This window comes from Martes martes (assembly GCF_963455335.1).
Source record: "Martes martes genome assembly, contig: scaffold_81, whole genome shotgun sequence".
In the NCBI taxonomy this organism is placed as follows: Eukaryota; Metazoa; Chordata; class Mammalia; order Carnivora; family Mustelidae; genus Martes; species Martes martes.
Window position 1 is genome coordinate 45081 of NW_027666271.1, and position 22765 is coordinate 67845.

At 38.9% G+C, this 22765-nt stretch overlaps 1 protein-coding gene across 1 annotated transcript in view; it reads left to right on the forward strand.

Annotated features, from left to right (window-relative positions):
* Positions 1–22765, forward strand: part of LOC308338100 (ankyrin repeat domain-containing protein 26-like) — a 317834-nt gene that overhangs the window by 23232 nt on the left and 271837 nt on the right. The window contains exons 5-13 of the mRNA XM_080831659.1: positions 1704–1810; positions 3277–3414; positions 5499–5566; positions 9567–9595; positions 9687–9759; positions 12549–12577; positions 12669–12741; positions 17854–17936; positions 20340–20488. Coding sequence (XP_080687785.1) covers positions 1704–1810; positions 3277–3414; positions 5499–5566; positions 9567–9595; positions 9687–9759; positions 12549–12577; positions 12669–12741; positions 17854–17936; positions 20340–20488 — 749 coding nt within the window. The remainder of the gene's footprint in view (positions 1–1703; positions 1811–3276; positions 3415–5498; positions 5567–9566; positions 9596–9686; positions 9760–12548; positions 12578–12668; positions 12742–17853; positions 17937–20339; positions 20489–22765) is intronic.

Here is a 22765-nt window from a genome sequence, read left to right on the forward strand (position 1 = left end):
GCGTACTTTTTGGAAATACATTTTTGTAGGAACTGTAAAGAAAGAAAGCAGGAAGAAAGCACATATACAGACTTGTAAGAAGAGAAGCATGTTCTTCACATAGCAAGAATTTTTATGCCTCGGCTTCTAACCCAAGGAGCACTTCTGAGTAATTTTACATGGAATATGCTTTATTCTGCTCTAAGACCATGATCTTGTTATAGAGATAGAGAAGTGATCTATGTCTCTATGATTCAGTTGATATTAACACTAATCTTTGATACATTTTCATTCTTAAATGCAGCAATTATCTACAATTGCTTATAGTTACTAAGATTTAGTTGACCCAAGTGTTGGTTTTCTTCAAGTTTTGAAAGAGGCCGGCTTTGGCTAACAGTGCTGTAAACTGTCAAGTCGGTTATTCGAAGTTTTAAGATTTCACTTTAATGAAGTTTAAAAAAAAAAAAAAGATTTTATGTATTTGAGAGAGAGCGTGAGAGACAACACACATGAGTAGGGAGGAAGGGCAGAGGGAGAGGGAAAAGTAAGGGAGCCTGATGCAGGGCTGGATCCCAGGACCCCGAGAGCACGGCCTGAGCCGAAGGCAGACGCTTAACTGGCCGATCCACCCAGATGCCCCAGAGCTGCTCTTTTAATTCAGAGTGCATCTCCTCAGTGACCCATTTGGAGCAAGAGTGCTTTATGTTGACATCTGGGATCCTGATACCATTGATAGAAGAGAATCAAGCATGTTGGTATAACCTGGAGAAAACCTTCACCTTTATTGGAAAGCTCTCGACACTGTATCCCTGAAACTCTAATTTCTCAAATGTTAATGTTTGCCGTGAAAAGTATTGTCAAATGGGGATAAGCAAATTTAAACCGATTTCTTTTGTGCGAGAGATATAGTGCAGTTCTGTAATATTTCTCAAACATAGAGGATCATTGACTCTTTCTATTGAGGCACAATCCTCACCTTCCAGCAAAGTGTGTGTTCTTTGGGATATAATTTGAGAAACACTACTCCAGAGATAATCATTTAGGCTGTTAACTCAGTAAAAATACTTTAAACTTTTACAGCTATGTCTTAGAGTTTGGAGATATAGAGATAAAAAATAGTCCCTTCCCTCAGAAAGCTCTTGGTTTCGATGGGGTGCAATAAAATAATTGGAGTATACAATGCTAAATGCTGTGATAGAAGCCGAGATTCTTGGAACCAGCCAATGTTTGAAGTAAGATTTGGAGAATGACTACAGTTAATCTGTTGAAGAGGTGGAGGAGGGCTATTTAACTTAATTTGTTTTATTTTTTTCAAAAATATTTATTAAGTTGAGAGAGTGAGAGTGGGAGAGAGAGCATGAGCAGAGGTGTGGGGCAGAGGGAGAAGGAGAAGCTGACTCCCCACGGAGCAGGGAGCCTGACATGGGGCTGCATCCCAGGGCACTGGGCTCATGACCTGAGCTGAAGGCAGAAGCTCAGACTGAGCCACCCAGACCCCCTGAGGCGGGCTGTTGTAAAGAGAAGGAGCAGCTGGTGAAAGCAGGGGGGTGAGGGAGGGTCGGGGGGTGGGGAGGATGGGGGGATGGGGAGGATGGGGGGGTTAGAGTACTTATATATGTGTTTAAGTTTAGAGGATCCTTTATAGGTTTTAAAATTCAGTATGGAAATATGTAACTTTGTAAATTATAAATTGTAAATGATAAATTGTTTTTACACTTTTACAGTTGGAACTCACACCTTTTTTACTTGCTGTAAATGAAAACAAACACCAAATGGTGGAATTGTTAATTGGAAAAAAAGCAGATGTACATGTGGTTGATAAGTCCAAAAGGTACAGTAGTTGTCTTTTTTTAAACCTTATATTGTTCTAGGATGGTAACAGTTAAGTCAGACTAACTTAATAAGAAGAGGATTAATTTATAATTATATAGTGAAAAATGTCGACATGTCATCAGTTAGGCAGAAAGCAGTTATTCTGATGGGGCAATATGAAGAACAGTATACGGCAGAATTTATATTCCTTCATATCATTAACTGATGTGATTTGCAATCTTTTTTTTTCTGCCATATGATTTTATGTTAGCTAAATGGGTTTCATATTAGTTTTATTATAAAGTGTGGACTCCTTTTATTTTATGACACAATACTGAACTTCTTACCCTTTTATAGTATTTTTTGGAAACTTCTACTTCATATATATTTTCCTTAAAAGATGCATATTAAACATAAATAGGAGTTGTTTTATCTTTTGAATGACTCCTTGCTTTAAATTGCCTTTTTTTTTTTTAAGAATACTGATGTTAGATGATCCCTAAGTGATTATTAATTAGTATTACCAGATAGTGTGGGCTTATCATCCTTTTTTGTGTTCAGTATATTTTTTGTTTTGTTTTGTTTTGTTTTCGTTGGTAAGGGTAGAAGGATGAAAGATAACTTTAATTGAATAGATTTTTCTTTTAGTGAGGACAAATCATAGGTTGGTGATAAAGAGAAAAGAGATGGACTTTAGATAGACACAAGACTAGGTTTAATTCCTTTCCTACTTGCTGGGTATGTGACTTTGGAAACATTACTTATCATCACCAGATACATTCTCTCATATGAAAAGGAGGATAATATATCCTTCAAGCGTTGTTGTGTGTAAATAATATCTTACATATATAGTATTTAATTTAGTGCCTAACACATGCTTATCTTAGTATCATTAACTGCAACTATGACTCTTGTTACTGTTAGTGTGAATACTGTTATTTTAAGCCTGAAAATAGCTTTTTTGTTTTTTTTTTATTTTTTTATTTTTAAAGATTTTATTATTTTTTTGAGAGAGAGAGAGCATGAGCAGGGGAAGGGGTTAGAGCAGGGAGCCATATGTGGGGCTCAATTCCAGGACCCTAAGTTCATGACTGAGCTGAAGGCAGACGCTTAAATGACTGAGCCACCCAGGCACCCCTGCAAATTACTTTTTATACAGACCTGTCCTCTAGAAGGCATGGAGGTACTCTGAATCAGCTTAAGGAAGAAATGGGGAATTCTTTTTTAAAAGAATTTAGCATAGTTTCTTGTTCATCAAGTGACTTTAAATTAGCAACTTCTACTCTCATACCCAGGGGGGACAAGAGGCTTCTTTTTTGTCCTTTAATTTTAGCCATGGAGGTAATTTACAAAGATAAACACTTGAACGTGTTAATGGTCAATTCTGGACCGACAGGCAAGATATTAATCTGGTAAAGTATATGAAATTTGCTGTTTAGATAACTCTGAGTTCCTAAGGGTGAAGTTATGTCTCTGTTATTTTAGAACAGCCCTCATGCTTGCTGCAACTCTTAAATCTCCAGATGTAGTCAGGCTTCTTCTTCAGCAAGGTGTTAATACCTCTTCTCAAGATGAATGTGGATGGACGGCAGAAGACTATGCTGATTTTTGTGGATTTTATGTGTAAGTGTGTACATTAAAATGTTAGTTATCACTAAACTGAAGTTTAAAATAGTTTAACTCTTAGTTCTTATGTAGTGGTTGAGAGTTCGTAGTTTGATTTGGGCAATGTTGGGATGGCAGTGAGTTAGCCCCCATCATTTGCCAGAAACCAAGACAAAGGCTAGACTAGTTAGCAATAACAACGGGTGCAGGATTCTTTATCTCAGGACTATTGAGACCTTTGTCTTTAGGGATCTTAACTGTATCTGTTTCATTCCAAGGATAACTCTTATGCATGGCGTACAAAGAACGTTACATTTGTGTGGTTTTTTTTTTCCTTCCTGCCTCCATCCCTCCCTCCCTCTCTTCCTCTCTTCCTCTCTTCCTTTCTTTGTAGATTTTATTTATTTATTTCAGAGAGGGAGAGGGTAGGGACAGAGGAAGAAGCAGATTCCCTGGGGAGCAGGGAGCCTGATGTGGGGCTCAACCCCAGTCCCCCAAGACTGTGACCTGAGCTGAATGCAGATGCTTAACCAAATGCCAAGTGAGCCACCTAGGTGCCCCAACATCCAACATCTTTTTTTTTTTTTTTTTTTCCTAACTAGTTACTTGGGTCTTGAGATTTTCAGTTTAGTAGAAAACCCTATACTTTCCCTTGAGGGTTATCTCTTATACTTTCCCCCTTGAATTTTCCAGGAACCTAAGGAGTTCCCTAAGACCAAAGAGACCATCCTCTTTCGCAAGTCATTTGGAGGGAAAAAAGGACATTCTTGTCATTCCCTTGTTTCCTTTGATTCTGTTGCTGCAACATTGCTGTGTGTAGTACCTTGGTGACTCTGTTAAGCGACTGTCTTTGGCTCAGGTCATGATCCTGGAGTCCCAGGATCGAGTCCCCCAACTGGCTCCCTGCTCAGCAGGGAGTCTGCTTCTCCCTCTGACCCTCCCCGCTCTCATGTTTTCTCCCTCCCTCTCTCATTCTCTCACTCAAATAAATAAATAAATATCTTTAAAAAAAGAAAGAAAACTAAAGATTTTATTTTTTGAGAGAGAGAGTGAGAGCATGAGCAGGGGAAGGGGTTAGAGCAGGGAGCCAGACATGGGGCTCAATTCTAGGACCCCAAGATCGTGACTGAGCTGAAGGCAGATGCTTAAATAACTGAGCCACCCAGGCACCCCTGCAAATAACTTTTTGTGCAGACCTGTCCTCTAGAAGGCAATGTTATTTTTCTGCAGTTTGGTTATGGTTATGATTGACCTTTGCTCCCAGGATGCCCTTGCTGATCCGCATTCCTCAGTCTTCGTGGTGACCCACGATGAGACTTCAAAGTTACAACATTTTTTAGTTTGCGACATATGCTTGTATGCTCAGCTGCTATTCCACGGCACCAGCACCCTGTTCTGGCCGCTGGGCCCCCTGGCTTTAGCCACACACACCCTTCCCTTCGCACTCAAAAGCCTTACATGAAGCCCACATGTTAGCGCAGACCTTCATAATGAAGTACCGCTTGAGGATTTTGCTTTTCTATCCTGCTAGCAGATGGCAGTTGGGACCCTTCTAAGCTGTTAGAGAGGTTCAAGTAATGCTACAGGAAGAGCCTGGACTTTCCTTTCTCCTTTGTTTCTAGGCCTATATCTCAAGCCTGCTTTAAATCCTGAGGAGCGCCTTTTCTTATGGGCTGATGAAAGGTCTCATACAGCCCTTCCCAGAGTGGTGGGTGTCCCCTTTCCCGACAGGCCATGTTTTGGGTCTAATATTTCATGAAATCCTCTTAACAACCTTGTGAAATAAGGCAGTAAGATGCCTGTTTTCTAGAGGAAGACTTGGAGCCAGAGAGAAGTGGCTCATCCAAGAGCAAATAGCTGTGGTTACAGAGTTAGGACCACTGAGTTCAAGACACGTTCCGTTATGGCAAGCTAATACTACTAATTGCTAAGTTACTACTTTATGACTGGTTCACCTTCCTTTAAAGTATATGGGGTAATTTAAGGTTTGATATTAGCTCTGATATTATTCGAAATACTCTTATGAATTGATATATTTGGTAAATGTTTTCCATATCAGTATTAAAATAGTAACATTGTTTATCACCCCTTTTTATATGTAGCAATCGCCAAATAATTGCCCAACATAGAGAAGAAAGATTTAAAAATTTTTCGCAAAATAACAATCCAGGTAAGACTTTTCAGAGTGAAGTACTTTTGGTGGTCACATAGATGAAGGCAGAGTAAGGAAGTTTTGATTATGAAAGAGCAGTGGGGGGAAAAAAAAAAACCCAATGTGTAAATTGCATAAGCTCACTTTCTTGCTTTCTTCCTTTCTTTCTCTTTCTCTCTCTCTCTCTCTCTCTCGATTTTATTTATTTATTTGACAGAGAGAGAGAGAGAGAGCACAGGCAGAGGGACAGGGAGAAGCAGGTTTCCCACTGAGCAGGGAGCCCAATGTTGGACTCAGTCCTAGAGTCCAGGGATCTTGACCTGAGCTGAAAGCAGATGCTTACCCAACTGAGCCACCCAGGGGCCTCTATTTTTTTTTTTCTTTCTTAATTTCTTTCTTAATAGTCTAGTATTCAGAATTACTTAAGACTTTAAATACTGTCATGAACAATAGGAACAAATCCATGAGAGAGACCGGACTCCAGGAAACAAACTGAGGGTTATGGAAGGATGGAGTGGGGGAATGGGGGAACTGGGTGATGAGTATTAAGGAGGGCACGTGTCGTGATGAGCACTGGGTGTTATATGCAGCTAATTAATCATTGAACACTACATCAGAAACTTACGATGTAGTATGTGCTGGCTAACTGACCATAATTAAAAAAAAAAATGGTACCTCAGTGTGAACAACAACGAAAAAGGAAGTTAATTGTAGGTAATTTAACATATGAGACATTATTGTCTGAAAAGAAATTCATTATTTTAGTCATGACCCCTAAAATCCCTTATATCTTTGTGTAAATAAGAGAGAGATTTTTAAGTTAGTATGTTTTATGTTTCCTTTATAAGCATATTAAAACAACTTGAACTTGTTATGAAAATGGATCTTTTAGTTTTTACAAGTGGATTACATTTAGTAAGTATTATTACATATTGATTTGTCTCATTAAAAAAGGAGCTATCCTCAAAACTGGGAACTCTATAATACCTTCCTGGTACCATAAACAAATGGCAAGCAATAAGAACTGGAAAACTTAGCTAGTATGCAGCAATACCAGTGAGACTGTTTTTTTTTTCTTTAAAGGTGACTGTCCGTGGTAAAGAAATCAGAAAAGAAATGCCTTGAGAATCATAGGTGGTTTTATATATTGTTGTATCAATAAGATATCATTAACAACTTCATTTCTCATTAGTTAAAGAGAATGAGATATGTTGACTTTATTAGAACAATGTTTTCTTCTGTTCGTTGCATAATTGTCATGATACTGTAATTTTGTTAGAACACGACACTCTGTTGCCATTAGTAAAAAGATTATCATAATAAAAATTCAAATGGGGCAACTCTGAGGCTCAACAGATTATAACAAAAGCAGAAAAATGGTTCACAATAACAAAAATGCTACCACTGCTCCCTAGATGTGGCACCTAGTGCATTGTACAATCTGACATGTATGAAGGAACCTTTAACTTAGTAGACTTTTATCAAAGAAAATCTGTAGGTTGGTTTGGTTTTGCAATTTACTCATTTTCATTTGTTCACTTAGCAAATAACTATCAAGTGTCTTTTAGCCACTAAGTGTTACTCTGATATAGAATACAAACATTCAAAAAACACAATCCCTTCCCTCCGGGAGTTTGTTATTATCATTGTCATTCTTATTATTTACTCTGTTTTTACTACTCTATTTTTATTATTTACTCTACTTTATTCCGTGCTTACTATGTGCCAGAGTCCCCTAGTGCTTATAATTATCATTGTTATGTTTTTATTGGTACTTAATATGTAAGCCGATAGTGACAAGTTAGAGTTTTAGAAGAGTGGGTAGAATTTAAGGTAAGTATGCAGACCGAGTATTAAGTTTGCCAGGTAAAGAGGCAGAAGAACCATGTTTGGCAGGAGAAACGTCCATCAAGATGACATGTTTTGCACAGGGAACAGCAGTGCAGATGCTCAGATGTACGAGTGAACTTTGGAGCACTTACGAGCAGTTCAATTTTGCTGGTACAAAAAGTGTGCTATGGGAATGGTTGGAATGAGTGAATACTTAGCTAAGGCAAGCTAATGAAAGTTTTTCAGTACCATGGAAAGGTGTAGCTCTTAGGCTGTAGACCTTGGCAAATTTATCAGGTCGAATGCTTTTAGCTGCGAATAACAGGTGACTTATAATAGTGACTAAAACGGGGCCACCTGGGTGGCTTAGTCAGTTATGCATTGACTCTTAGTTTTAGCTCAGGTCACAGTCTCATGGGTCATGAGATCAAGCCCCACATCCCACTGGGCTCTGTGCTCAGCATGGAGTCTGCTTGACGATTCTCCTCCTCTGCCGTTCCCCCCGTTCGTGTACTCTCTCTTGCATGCGTGCACTCTCTCTCAAATCAATAAATCTGAAGAAAGCAAACCAAACAAAACAGTGACTAAAACAGGAGGAACCAGAATTGTTTTGATGGTTCAGTGATGTCACCAGGATTCCAGTTGTCTCTTTTTAGCTTTGAGGTTGGCGGTATTTTATATTTCCTTTCCTGATTGGCTAATTAGCAACAGTTCGAGGCATATTCTCACATGACAATATTCAATGACTGGAAGGACTGTTTTTCTTTATATGTTCCTTTTTTTTTTTAAAGATTTTATTTATTTATTTGACACAGAAGACAGACAGAGAGGGAATACAAGCAGGGGGAAGCGGCAGAGGGAAAAGCAGGCCTCTTGCTGAGCAGGGAGCCTGACGTGGGGCTGGATCCCAGGACCCTCAAATCATGACCCAAGCTGAAGGCTGAGGCTTAACAACCAAGCCACCCAGGCATCCCTATATGTTTCTTTAAATAGGAAGAAAACTCAGAAGCTTGCAGTAAATTTACTGTAACATCTTATAAGCTAGGTTATATCACGTGCTTGTTCCTAAACCAGCCGCTGGTAAATCAGGTACTGTGATTAGCTTAGAATAATCATTTCTCCTTTTGAAGCTGGGGTAAGGCCACCTTCTTCGTCTTTGGGACAAGAAATATCCAAATAAAGTTGTGGTTCTCCAGCAAGAATGAAGACTCTGGCATGGTTATTGGGGAGGGAGCCAGCAGTACTTGATGCAGGGATTCACTGGAGAATGTGAAGCAGAAGGGTAACAAGATTAGATTTGAATTAGGGCCTTCTGGTTGTGGCACAAAATAGGGATCACCAAGCTTTTTCTCTAAAGGGCCAGATAGTGAATATTTTAGGCCCTGTGGTTTCTCAACTACAACTACCATTATAGTGTGAAAGCAGCTGTAGCAATACGTAGGTGAATAGCAAGAACCAACCATCTGGTCCTGTAAATAAAGTTTTATGGGAGCACAGTCACATGTGACTGGTCCGACTTGGCCTGTGGCCATAGTTTGGTCACCCCTCATGTGGAGGATAGATTGGGAAAAAACCATGTAAAGAGACTGGAAGATAAAGGACGCTTCTATTTCCTTAGTCTAGTATCAGTCCATTATGAAATGTTCACTCCTCTATACTGAAAAAGTCAGGAAGCCCAACTAATCAATTTACAATGTTGTTCTTTTTCTAGGCCTTATGTCTTTCTCATTTTTTTAATTTAAGACTTTTTAAAAGATTTTATTTATTTGCGAGAGAGCACAAGTGGGGCCGAAGGGCAGAGGGAGAGGGAGAAGGAGACTCCCCATTGAGCAGGGAGCCTGACACGGGGCTTAATCCCAGCACTGTGTACTCCTACATGACAGGACAAATTGAAGCAGGTCATACATACTTAGAGTCCAATGGTATAAATGATTCTGCTGTGCTGCCTTAAGGATGTGGTGTAGCATTCTACCATGGGCTTTCATGTATGTCCACTCAGGGTCACGATTTGTTCCTCTCATTAGAAATTGCCCTTCTGGCCAACCCACCTTCCTGTCTGCAGAAACAACCCCCAAACCCATTTGTCATCTGAGCCAGGCATGAGGATTCAGCTTAGTACTAAGTGCATGAGTGTTTGTGGGCTTCTCTATGTACATGGAGCTAACTAGATGACCCTTTTGCTTTTTAGATTCTCCAGGAAAATATTCTCACCGGAAGGTAAAACTTACATTTTTATTTTGAGGCTTTAACGACAGACTGCATGAAATGTTCATTATGTCTTAATCATACTGTTTCTATACCCATCCAGCCTGCTGTGGAGGGGAAAGGTTTTATTTCTAATCAACCCAGAGACATGGAGGAAATTCAAGCATCCCAATCAGGTAAATTTTACAATACAAATTGAACGGTGTAAAGAAGTCCACTAAAATATTTGAAATGCTCACAGTCTTCTTATTCTGAAGTCTTTTTATTTAGTTAGTTATTTAGTTAGTTAGTTATTTAATTTGGGGACAAACTTCAGTGAAGGTTCTGACATAAATAAGGTAGATGTTATTGCTGAACAATATTTGAACAGAAGATATTTACAAGCCTAAGAACAAGAGCTTCTGAAACATGGAAGGTTTCGCTCAATTCTTTTAAAAGGAAGAGCAGACTGTTTGAAATGCCGGAAGGGCATCAGGGGCGCTTCCGGTACCAAAACCTGTCGGAGTCGGATACCAAAATTTTCCCCCTGTTACTGCTTTCCTCGCTGCTGGGAAGACATTAAGGACTGACGTGGTTGATGATGCAAAGCTATGTTCTAGTCAGCTATAAGAATGTGTGGCTGGATGGCATGTGAAATGGTGGTACTGCATAAATCGTATCATTGAGTGCCAAGTAAGAGTATTGGAAGGAGAAGAGAGCAGGGTCAGTTTGGGGGAAATTGAGGAAGCCTTAGCCGTGCTAAAAAGTCTATTAGAAAGTTTGTGACTTTTAAGACTTTTCCAGTTTTGAAGAATTGATAGTGACGAACGTGAAGCTTGCTTCTCGAAGGTGAAGTTAAGGTGAAGGAATGTGGCAGCAGACTCAGTATGGACCAGAATTTCTCCAATGTTACTGAATCCTCGGAGACCTTGTTAAAAATGCACATTGTGGGGGCGCCTGGGTGGCTCAGTGGGTTAAAGCCTCTGCCTTCGGCTCAGGTCGTGATCCCAGGGTCCTGGGATCGAGCCCCACATCAGGCTCTCTGCTCTGCGGGGAGCCTGCTTCCCCCCCTCTCTCTCTCTGCCTTCCTCTCTGCCTACTTGTGATCTCTCTGTCAAAGAAAGAAAGAAAGAAAGAAGGAAAGAAATCTTTAAAAAAAAAAAAGAAGTGCACATTGTGAGGGGCGCGTGGGTGGCTCAGTGGGTTAAGCCTCTGCCTTGGGCTCGGGTCATGACCTCAGGATCCTGGGATTGAGCCCCGCATCCGGCTCTCTGCTCCGCAGGGAGCCTGCTTCCCCCTCTCTCTCTGCCTGCCTCTCTGCCTACTTGTGATCTCTCTCTGTCAAAGAGATAAATACAATCTTTCAAAAATAATGAACATTGTGAGCGGCAGGTCTGGGATCCTGCATTCTGACCTGTCAGGTGATGCAAATGTCAATGGTGCGTTGGTCATGTGCTCCATTGCAAGGGTGGAGACTTCCACGTAGAGACACCTGGAAAGGCCACTGGATACTTCAAGACACCACAGGATCAAGGAAAACATTATTTTCTTTTTGTTTGTAAGCATGTTTTCAGCTAGACGGGAGAAAGGAGATGCAGAAAGGGAGGTTATAGATGTAAGATACTAGTGCTAACTAAAAAGGAAAGAAGTGGTGGAGATAATCCCTAATAAAAAGGGTGTAAACAAAAACAATCAAGACTATAGATCCACAAATAGGTCTTTTTTTAGGATTTTTTTTTCTTTATTTGTTTCAGGGAGCAAGATTGAGAGAGACAGAGAATGATCAGGGGGAGGGGCAAAGGCAGAGGGAGAGGTTCCTCAAACAGGCTCATTTCTGCACCTGGAGTCTCCATGCAGGGTTCCGTCTGAAGACTCTGTCCTCATGAGCTGAGTCGAAATCAAGAGCCAGATGCTCAACCCGCCGTTCCGTCCGGGTGCTCCCAGAAATTACTTTTTGAAGGGGCGTAGCGAAGGGAACAAGGGAAAAGGGAAAGTCACGTTAGCTGAGAAGTCTTGGAGTTGAGAAGGAAACTCCAGAGAATTCACTTTAGATGGCTCGAGGGTATTTGCACTAGAACCACATATCCATCCTCCTCAGGTCTTTTGGACATCAAAGATACAGGTTACGTCGGTCTTCATTACTCAAGTGAGATACGGAAGCTATGGCTTTCTTTTTTTTTAAGATAGGTAATTTTTTGATACGAGAGCTGTTTCCAAAAACCCTTGAAAGACTGACATGATCTACCAATTCAAACTACGTTTGGAATCCAAAGAAATTATAGGGTTGGTTCCCCGAATGCTAAAATTGTTTTTATCAATAAGTATGACAGTGACCAAAGATTTTCAGTACCTAGGATTTCTGTGGCCATTCAATAGATTTTGTTCCATATACATAGTCATATTTCCATATTTAAAGCTATTGTACATTATTTCTTAGATGTGTTTTAGACACCTTCTTGTATAAGTGAATGAAGAAACTTTAAGGTGGCTAAACTAGTGGATGCAGGAAATGTCGGCATACCGGTAGCCCACAAGGATATGGACAAAAATGAGTACTTTTAGTAACTGTGATCCCACAAGTGTATATCCAAGCTGATCAGTTCCTACGGTTTTGTTTGATGAAAACTCAGTTATGCATTCAGTTGGCCTATCATCAGCACTGTGTACTCCTACAGGACAGGACAAATTGAAGCAGGTCATACATACTTAGAGTCCAATGGTATAAATGATTCTGCTGTGCTGCCTTAAGGATGTGGTGTAGCATTCTACCATGGGCTTTCACGTATGTCCACTCAGGGTCAACGATGTGTTCCTCTCATTAGAAATTGCCCTTCTGGCCAACCCACCTTCCTGTCTGCAGAAACAACCCCCAAACCCACTTGTAATCTGAGCCAGGCATGAGGATTCAGCTTAGTACCAAGTGCATGAGTGTTTGTGGGCTTCTCTATGTACATGGAGCTAACTAGATGACCCTTTTGCTTTTTAGATTCTGCAGGAAAATATTCTCACCGGAAGGTAAAACTTACATTTCTATTTTGAGGCTTTAACTACAGATTGCATGAAATGTTCATTATGTCTTAATCATATTGTTTCTATACCCATCCAGCCTGCTGTGGAGGGGAAAGGTTTCATTTCGAATCAACCCAGAGACATGGAGGAAATTCAAGCATCCCAATCAGGTAAATTTTACAATACAAATTGAACGGTGTAAAGAAGTCCACTAAAATATTTGAAATGCTCACAGTCTTCTTATTCTGAAGTCTTTTTATTTAGTTAGTTATTTAGTTATTTATTTAACTTTGGGGGCAAGCTTCAGTGAAGGTTCTGACATAAATAAGGTAGATGTTATTGCTGATATCTATGTTTGAACAGAAGATATTTACAAGCCTAAGAACAAGAGCTTCTGAAACATGGAAGGTTTCGCTCAATTCTTTTAAAAGGAAGAGCCGACTGTTTGAAATGCCGGAAGGGCATCAGGGGCGCTTCCGGTACCAAAACCTGTCGGAGTCGGATTCCAAAATTTTCCCCCTGTTACTGCTTTCCTCGCTGCTGGGAAGACATTAAGGACTGACGTGGTTGATGATGCAAAGCTATGTTCTAGTCAGCTATAAGAATGTGTGGCTGGATGGCATGTGAAATGGTGGTACTGCATAAATCGTATCATTGAGTGCCAAGTAAGAGTATTGGAAGGAGAAGAGAGCAGGGTCAGTTTGGGGGAAATTGAGGAAGCCTTAGCCGTGCTAAAAAGTCTATTAGAAAGTTTGTGACTTTTAAGACTTTTCCAGTTTTGAAGAATTGATAGTGACGAACGTGAAGCTTGCTTCTCGAAGGTGAAGTTAAGGTGAAGGAATGTGGCAGCAGACTCAGTATGGACCAGAATTTCTCCAATGTTACTGAATCCTCGGAGACCTTGTTAAAAATGCACATTGTGGGGGCGCCTGGGTGGCTCAGTGGGTTAAAGCCTCTGCCTTCGGCTCAGGTCGTGATCCCAGGGTCCTGGGATCGAGCCCCACATCAGGCTCTCTGCTCTGCGGGGAGCCTGCTTCCCCCCACCCTCTCTCTCTGCCTTCCTCTCTGCCTACTTGTGATCTCTCTGTGAAAGAAAGAAAGAAAGAAAGAAAGAAAGAAAGAAAGAAATCTTTAAAAAAAAGAAGTGCACATTGTGAGGGGCGCGTGGGTGGCTCAGTGGGTTAAGCCTCTGCCTTGGGCTCGGGTCATGACCTCAGGATCCTGGGATCGAGCCCCGCATCCGGCTCTCTGCTCCGCAGGGAGCCTGCTTCCCCCTCTCTCTCTGCCTGCCTCTCTGCCTACTTTTGATCTCTCTCTGTCAAAGAGATAAATACAATCTTTCAAAAATAATGAACATTGTGAGCGGCAGGTCTGGGATCCTGCATTCTGACCTGTCAGGTGATGCAAATGTCAATGGTCCATTGGTCATGTGCTCCATTGCAAGGGTGGAGACTTCCACGTAGAGACACCTGGAAAGGCCACTGGATACTTCAAGACACCACAGGATCAAGGAAAACATTATTTCCTTTTTGTTTGTAAGCATGTTTTCAGCTAGACGGGAGAAAGGAGATGCAGAAAGGGTGGTTATAGATGTAAGATACTAGTGCTAACTAAAAAGGAAAGAAGTGGTGGAGATAATCCCTAATAAAAAGGGTGTAAAAGCGGAACAATCAAGACTATAGATCCACAAATAAGTCTTTTTTTAGGATTTTTTTTTCTTTATTTGTTTCAGGGAGCAAGATTGAGAGAGACAGAGAATGATCAGGGGGAGGGGCAAAGGCAGAGGGAGAGGTTCCTTAAACAGGCTCACTTCTGCGCCTGGAGCCTCCATGCAGGGTTCCATCTGAAGACTCTGTCCTCATGAGCTGAGTTGAAATCAGGAGCCAGATGCTCAACCCGCCGTTCCGTCCGGGTGCTCCCAGAAATTACTTTTTGAAGGGGCATAGCGAAGGGAACAAGGGAAAAGGGAAAGTTACGTTAGCTGAGAAGTCTTGGAGTTGAGAAGGAAACTCCAGAGAATTCACTTTAGATGGCTCGAGGGTATTTGCACTAGAACCACATATCCATCCTCCTCAGGTCTTTTGGACATCAAAGATACAGGTTACGTCGGTCTTCATTACTCAAGTGAGATACGGAAGCTATGGCTTTCTTTTTTTTTAAGATAGGTAATTTTTTGATACGAGAGCTGTTTCCAAAAACCCTTGAAAGACTGACATGATCTACCAAATCAAACTACTTTTGGAAACTATAGAAATACAGGATTGGTTCCCTAAATATTAAAATTGTTATTATCAGTAAGTGTGACACTAATTCTGAAATACATATTTTTTATTTTAATAAATAGAATTTTTTTAAAATTTTAATACACATATAATGTATTTTTATCCCTAGGAGGTACAGGTCTGTGAATCGCTACGTTTACACATTTCACAGCAGTCATCATAGCACATACCCTCCCCAATGTCCATATCCCCCGTAGAATCTTTTTTTAAAAAGATTTTGGAGATTGTAATTTCTTTTAGGCTGTTTTTAGCATTCACTTGAGAGTGGGTGGCAGTATTATATTTAGAAGTTTGTGCTCAGCTAAGGATACTAGGTTGAGGTCTAAAGATTGCTTATTGAAAACAAAGTTTCTTAACTTTATTTTTATAGCTTTAAATTCACAAGTATTGGTCCAATTATATTCAATGTAACTAGAAAATGCAGCTTCCCAAACCAAATATTAAAATATTTCCTATATTCTCTATGACTTTATTTTAGAGTTGTCTTTCCCAGCATTAATGGGAATCATTGAGAATTTACTATATAGTATCATCTTCTCAACTATGTATGCATAGTCTATGTTCTTGTTTTATTATTTTTATTTTATTTTTTTAGAGAGCAAGAAGGTGGGGAGGGAGGGAGGTAAGGCAGAAGGAGAGGGAGGGAGAGAACCCCAAGCAGCAGGCTTCACGCTTAGCACGGGCTCTGATGTGGGGCTGGATCTCACGACCCTGAGATCATGACCTGAGATGAAATCAACAGCCAGACACTTACTTCACTGAGCCACCCAGATGCCCCTTATTATTATTATTATTATTATTATTATTATTTGAAGATTTTATTTATTTGAGAGAGATTGAGAGAAAATGTGGGAGGAGGGGCAGAGGGAGAAGCAGACTCCCCACTGACCTGGGAGCCCGATGGAGGACTCCATCCCAGGATCCAGTCATGACCTGAGCTGAAAGCAGCCGCTTAACTGACTGAGCCACCCAGGCGCCCCCCTTCATTAATTTTGATGAATAGGTGGAATATTGGTTTTAAGGAGTACTACACCGTTTAAAAATAACATTCTCCTGATATACTCAGTCTACTGATTAACCATATCTAATGTGTGCTCTACTTAATGTACCAGTTAACTAAGGGCCTTTCATCAGTCATATGATCAGGTCGGTACTAATAAATTGTACAGTATTTTTTTCACCCCTGTAGTTTTATGTTCTTTCTTTACTTGTAGAATTAACACTATAGTTTCAAAAGATTTTCAATTATCTCCTAGAGTAGTGAATGCAGACAATAAATTCAAAGTTACTTACCTATACAAGTGACTTGTTCCTGTTACTTCCTCATGAGCTTGGTAGATCCAAGAAGCAGGACTTTTAAAACAAAGCACCCACAGGCTTCTGTAACATAGGAAGATATGGAACAGAAAAATTATAAAATAAATACATTCAACTTAAAACAGTTCATGTAGAATAATTCCCACTTGATGCCTTTTATAAAGTAACGAGCAAAATTGGTTGCTAGGGACCCAAGATTGTGTATTTACTCATTTAATATAGATTTATTCTGTACTGGCCCTGATAATTTTATATCCTCAATATTTCTAGAACCATTCTGTCGGTTCAGGTGTGCTTCATCTTTATTTTGCATCAGTGCCTTCTCATTCATCTCCCATCTTTTATTACAATGCCCCTCAGATTCATCCCTCTCCACAGCATTTAGAGTGATGTGTCTCGAATGCAAATATGACTGTGAACCATTGTTGAAAATATGTTTGTGTCCAGGTATCTTAAAATTACATATAAGGCTTTCATAATTTTGAGTTCTGCTAAGCTCTCTAACCCTTTCTACTGTCTGCCCTTTTCTCTGGCATCTGAACTGCTTTTGGTGTCTTCCTCTTTGATTCCTGTATTTTAGACAGATATTTACCCTGTTGTGTGTTTCTCTCCCTTGTCTTACTGCGCCCTCTAACCCCTTTGACTCTGGCTGACCTCAGTGTTGCTGTCTCAGTTCAGGCATTATCTCTACAAAAACCATTCCTGACACCTTTTATCTACATGCTGCTTTAAACCTGGGTGCCTAGCACTTACTGGGAACTCAGTAAATAATTACTGAGTAGAATAAAGACTGTTTACACAGAGATGATTTAAGAGATTGTCCCATACAGGGCCCCTGGGGGGCTCAGTCGGTTGAGTGTCCAACTCTTGATTTTGGCTCAGGTCAAGCCCCAAGTGGGGTTCAGTGCTGGGCGTGGAGCCTGGTCAAAATTCTCTCTCCCTCTTCTCCTTCCCCCCGTCTCTCTCTTAAAAAAAGAGAAAGAGAGAGATTGTCCCATACAGTCTAGTAACAAAAGGAATATGTACACATAAAGAAGTAACTTACAGTTCAGGTGGTGAAGATGCACTAGAAAAATCTGTGTGGTACTAACGTAGCCCCAAAGAAAGAGATCTATTTATCTAGGGAAGGGTAGCCTTAATCAAGGATGACTTTGTGTAGCAGTCTGTGTCCTAGAAGATGTGAAGAAATTTGTCAAGAAGTAGAGGAAAACATTTTAGGAATGTTTACATTCATCAGGGAAATACACCCATAGGAAGGTTGTACACTGATAAAGGCATAAAAAATACTAGTAATTTTGGAAACCATGAATAATGTTGTAGTTGAAGCTTAGGGTGACGTTTAAGAGGTACTGTAACAAGGTAAAGAATAGTCTGTTGTGATTTTATATCTTTCTGCTGCATTTTAAAAATTTGTTTCTGATTGTTTTGTTCATTGGTGTTAGGTGGGTGAATTTGTGAATGATTCTTTGAGATGTTTGTATGCCTTTAACCTAGTGACATTTAGTATTTCCCAAATGGTTTGTTGAAGTTTTTGATAATGAAAAGTATTTCTTAAAGTAAATATCCAGCTAAAGATTAAGTTTAATTTAAACTCTTAATTGATAAGATGTTGTTTTCTATTTTTATGAAGGTTATAGCTTTTATCTAACCAGTCTAATTTGTCTATTTTAATAAAATATATAGATTTTTCAGCAGAACTAGACTTAGAAATGACAACAGAAAAAGAGGAAGAAAGTCTTAATGAAAGTGAAAATAAACACCTGCAGGTATATACAAATTTAAATTTAAATTTCCAATTTTATATTGTTTTCCCTGCTTTAAGAATGTAACATAGCTCAAATGAAATTATCTTCTGAACAAAATGTATTGAAGTTGATCGATTATAATTTAGTATTTAGTTTTTGTAAAATTTTACAAGTTACCATATTTAAAATATTGTTAGAATTTATAGTAGCTTGTAGTTAAACTTCATCCTTGGAATTGGACCAAAAAAAATCCTGAATATTGTTTGCTTCTTCCATTTTTGTAAGTTTTTACATGCTAAAAAGGTGACATCAAATACTGAACCATATGTTTAAGCAGTTGAAATTAAGTGCAGTATAACAATTATGACTATTGACTTAGATTCATGTAGAAGGAGTGGTTCTTAATGTGCAGTTCTCAGTGGTTCAAAACGTGCAGTTCTGTATTGTCAGTCACTAATGCCAAGATTAAAGATTTATTTTGTCTTGTGATCTCTGTGTAGTTGACTTCAGAGAGTAGGATCATAAAATGAACACAATTGCCTATTGTAGAATCAAACCTTCCAGGATGGGACCTTTGTATTTGGGTAATAAACAGGAATGTTTTCAGTTATTTCATTTCCATATAGGGAATCTGTAAATATTATTCGCATTTTTCTTATCCACTCTCAGTGGACGTTACAATAGCTGGATACAGGCAGATAATTTATAGTGATGTATAACACTATCATAGTATATAATTTGAATTAAAATTTAGGAATTTATTTTTCTTTCTGATTGATGTTTATTGATTTTGGCTCCTAATAATAAGTTTGTCTATTCTCTAGTTATTAATCTTTAAAAAAATTCTCAAATGCACTATTGGGGTCACTGTTTAAGGTATGGTAAGATAAAATGGTTTTAAGTTTATAACATTGAAAATCATCTAATTCATTTTTTGGTAGATGTGACATGTAATGAATTGTTTAGTTTAAAAAAACTGACAAAGTTAAGTTTATGGATTTGTGTTTTTCTTCTGTCTCAGGCTAGGGCAAGTTATTTTCGCTTCTTAGTTACAATCCAGTGACTTGGGAGCAGCTTAACATAGATTAAGACATTTAACAGTTAAATTTTAATTATTTTCTAATTTTTTCTTTGTCCATACTTGATTACTTAAGGATAAAGTTATTTTACAAACATGTATGCCAACAGAAAGGACATCTGAAAATGAAACACAGCAATTTAACTTTTATATCTGTCAAAAATGGCTCAAGAACCAGGAATGAATAAGGAATGTGATAGAGAGGATGATAGATTTTTATATTCAGAACATCCCTCAGTTCAAAAGTGTGAGGACATGTGGACCAAACAAGACAAATTAGAGTGGAAAAATAAGTTAAAACTCATCACCAGAGAGTTAAAGCAGAAGTTTGGTGAAATTTGTGGAAAAAAAAAATTACTGCTTATCCTAAGGAAGATTCACTACATGGTCACTTTAAAGAAGGAGCAAACTTAATGGAAATACCTTCTAATTTGACAAATGATAGACTTGATTGTGAGAAAAAAGATGCATTTGCATCTTTGAACAGAAAGAGTCTAGACTTGAAAATGTCGTTCTTTCTCATTCATCCTCAGATCATAGTTGCCAGTCATCTTCTGATCTTTCCTTAAGTGAAAATAAATCAGACTCTGAAAATGATAACAAATCAGACTTTGAGCATATTTTTAACAAAAATGACAGTTTTGATAGTGACATAGAAAATAAAAAAGTAAGGAACCCAGGGGTTACGTTTGAAGGGAAAGAAGACCAGGAGTTTGACATGCAAATGGCAAAAAGTATAAACCAAACTAGTTATTTTAAAGATTTTATTTACTTGTCAGAGAGAGAGAGAGAGAGAGAGAGAGAGACAGCATGTGCACACAAGCAGGGGGAAGTCCTGGCAGAAGCAGCAGGCCTGAACTCTGTCCCAGGACTCTGGGATCATGACCTGAGCCCAAGGCAGATACTTAGCCAACAAGGTATCCACGTATCCCAATTCCTCTCTTTTTATTGACACAGAAATGAAGCAGAATTTATAAAAATTGCAGTTACTTGTAATGATAAGCACAAAATATTTTTATCAATTAAAATTATGACAAACTAAGAGTCAAATGATATAATTAATGAAAAAAGTTCTGGGATGCCTGGGTGGCTCAGTTGGTTAGGAGCCTGCCTTTGGCTTGGGTCATGATCCCAGGGTCCTGGGATGGGGTCCTGCATTGGGCTCCCTGCTCAGGAGGGAGCCTGCTTCTCCCATTGCTGGCACCTCCTCCTGCTTGTGCGCTCTCTCTCTCTCTGATGAATAAATAAATAAATAAAATCTTTAAAACATGTATAATTAATGAAAAAAGTTCATTTTAATGAATAAACTAGTAACGATTATCCTTCTTATCAAACTTCCATTAAAGATTGAAGAAACGGAGAAGCACCAAAATGATGAAATGGCAGTATTAGAAAGCGTATATGCTTCTGCTGCTGCTGGACTAATGCATCAAAGAGGGAGTGGAAAAACTGATAACAACCTATGTCCTATTATGGAAAATGAAGAATCTGATGGGTAAGCCTATAGCAATGCTTAAATAGTAGGTAATTATTATTTTCCTATAAAACAAATTCTAGTTGGAGCTAACATTCATGATTAACAAATTTTATGTTTTTTAGTAAGGCTATTTCATCTTGGGTGCTAATCAGAAAAATTTAAATAATGAGATACCATTTTTTGCTATCATAGTGATACATATTTTATTAAAAAATTAACAACCAAAGTTAGCAAATGTGAAGAAAAGGGCATTCTTATACACTGTTGTTAAATAAAATTGGTAAAGCCCTTCCGAAGGGTGATTTAGCAGTGTGTTTCAAAAATTTTATATATTCTGACCTCTTATCCCAAGAACTTCATTGCTAGGACTAGATCCTATAGGAAAACATGACTTGTGTAAACACACACACACACACACACACACACATTCTAAGGACATTTATTATACATTTATATATATATATAAAATATGACATATGTTAAGGATATTTATTATAGCATTATTTTCATATAAAAAGTTGGAGATAGTCTAAGTATCTGTCAATAGGGAAGTAAACTTTCACCCCTGTAAAACAATGTAGTACGCGACTGTTTGAAAAAATGAGTTTAGGTCTACAAGGTACTGATTGTTTAACAAAGTATATTTAAAGTTTTTGGTTTGATGTCATGTTTTATGCAAATTTTAGAATACTTTTATTTACTTATTTATTTTTCTACCCCAGCATTTCTTTTTCTTTTTCTTTTTTTTTTAATTACGCTATGGTAGTCACCATACAGTACATCATTAGTTTTTGATGTAGTGTTCTGTGATTCGTTGTTTGTGTATAACACCCAGTGCTCCATGCAATACATGCCCTACTTAATACCCATCATTGGGCTCACTCAACTCCCCCACCCCATTCCCCTTTAAAACCCTCAGTTTGATTCCCAGAGTCCATAGTGTCTCATGGTTCATCTCCCCCTCTTATTTTCCCCCCTTCATTTTTCCCTTCCTTCTAATTCCTCCATGCTATTCCTTATGTTCCACAAATAAGTGAAACCATGTCATAATTGTCTTTCTCTGCTTGACTTATTTCACTCAGCATAATCTCCTTCAGTTCCATCACGTTGATGCAGATGTTGGTATTCATCCTTTTTGATGGCTGAGGAATATTCCATTGTATATATGGACCGTATCTTCTTTATCCATTCATCTGTTGAAGGTTACCTCTGCTCCTTCCACAGTTTGGCTATTGTAGACATTGCTGCTATGAACATTGGGATGCATATGGCCCTTCTTTTCACTACATCTGTATCTTTGGGGTAAATACCCAGTAATGCAATTGCTGGGTCTTAGGGTAGCTCTGTTTTAATATATATATATATATACATACATATATATATATATATGTATATATATATATTTACATTATATATATTATATATATATTATATATATATATTTAGATTTTTATTTATTTATTTGACAGAGAGAGATCCCAAGTAGGCAGAGAGGCAGGCAGAGAGAGAGAGGAGGAAGCAGGCTCCCTGCCGAGCAGGGAGCCCGATGCAGGACTCGATCCCAGGACCCTGAGATCATGACCTGAGGCGAAGGCAGAGGACCAACCCACTGAGCCACCCAGGCGCCCTGTTTTTAACTTTTTGAGGAACCTCCACACTATTTTCCAAAGCAGCTGCACCAACTTGCATTCCCAACAGTGTAACAGGTTTCCTCTTTCTCACATTCTCTCCAACATTTGTTGTTTCCTGTCCTGTTAATTTTGGGCATTCTAACTGGTGTAAGTTGGTATCTCAATGTAGTTTTGATTTGAATTTCCCGATGGCTAATGATGATGAACATTTTTTCATGTGTCCGTTAGCCATTTGTATGTCTTCTTTGGAGAAGTGTCTGTTCATGTCTTCTGCCCATTTTTTAATATAATTTTTTATTTTTTTATTAACATATAATGTATTATTAGCCCCAGGGGTACAGGTCTGTGAATCACCAGGTTTACACACTTCATAGTACTCACTATAGCATATACCTTCCCCAATGTCCATAACCCAACCACCCTCTCCCTACCCCTCTCCCCCCAGCAACCATCACTTTGTTTTGTGAGATTAAGAGTCTCTTATGGTTTGTCTCGCTCCCGATCCCATCTTGTTTCATTTATTTCTTTCCTACCCCCCAAGTCCCCCATGTTGCCTCTCAACTTCCTCATATCAGGGAGATCATATGATTGTTGTCTTTCTCTGATTGACTTATTTCACTCAGCATAATACCCTCTAGTTCTATCCATGTCATCACAAATGGCA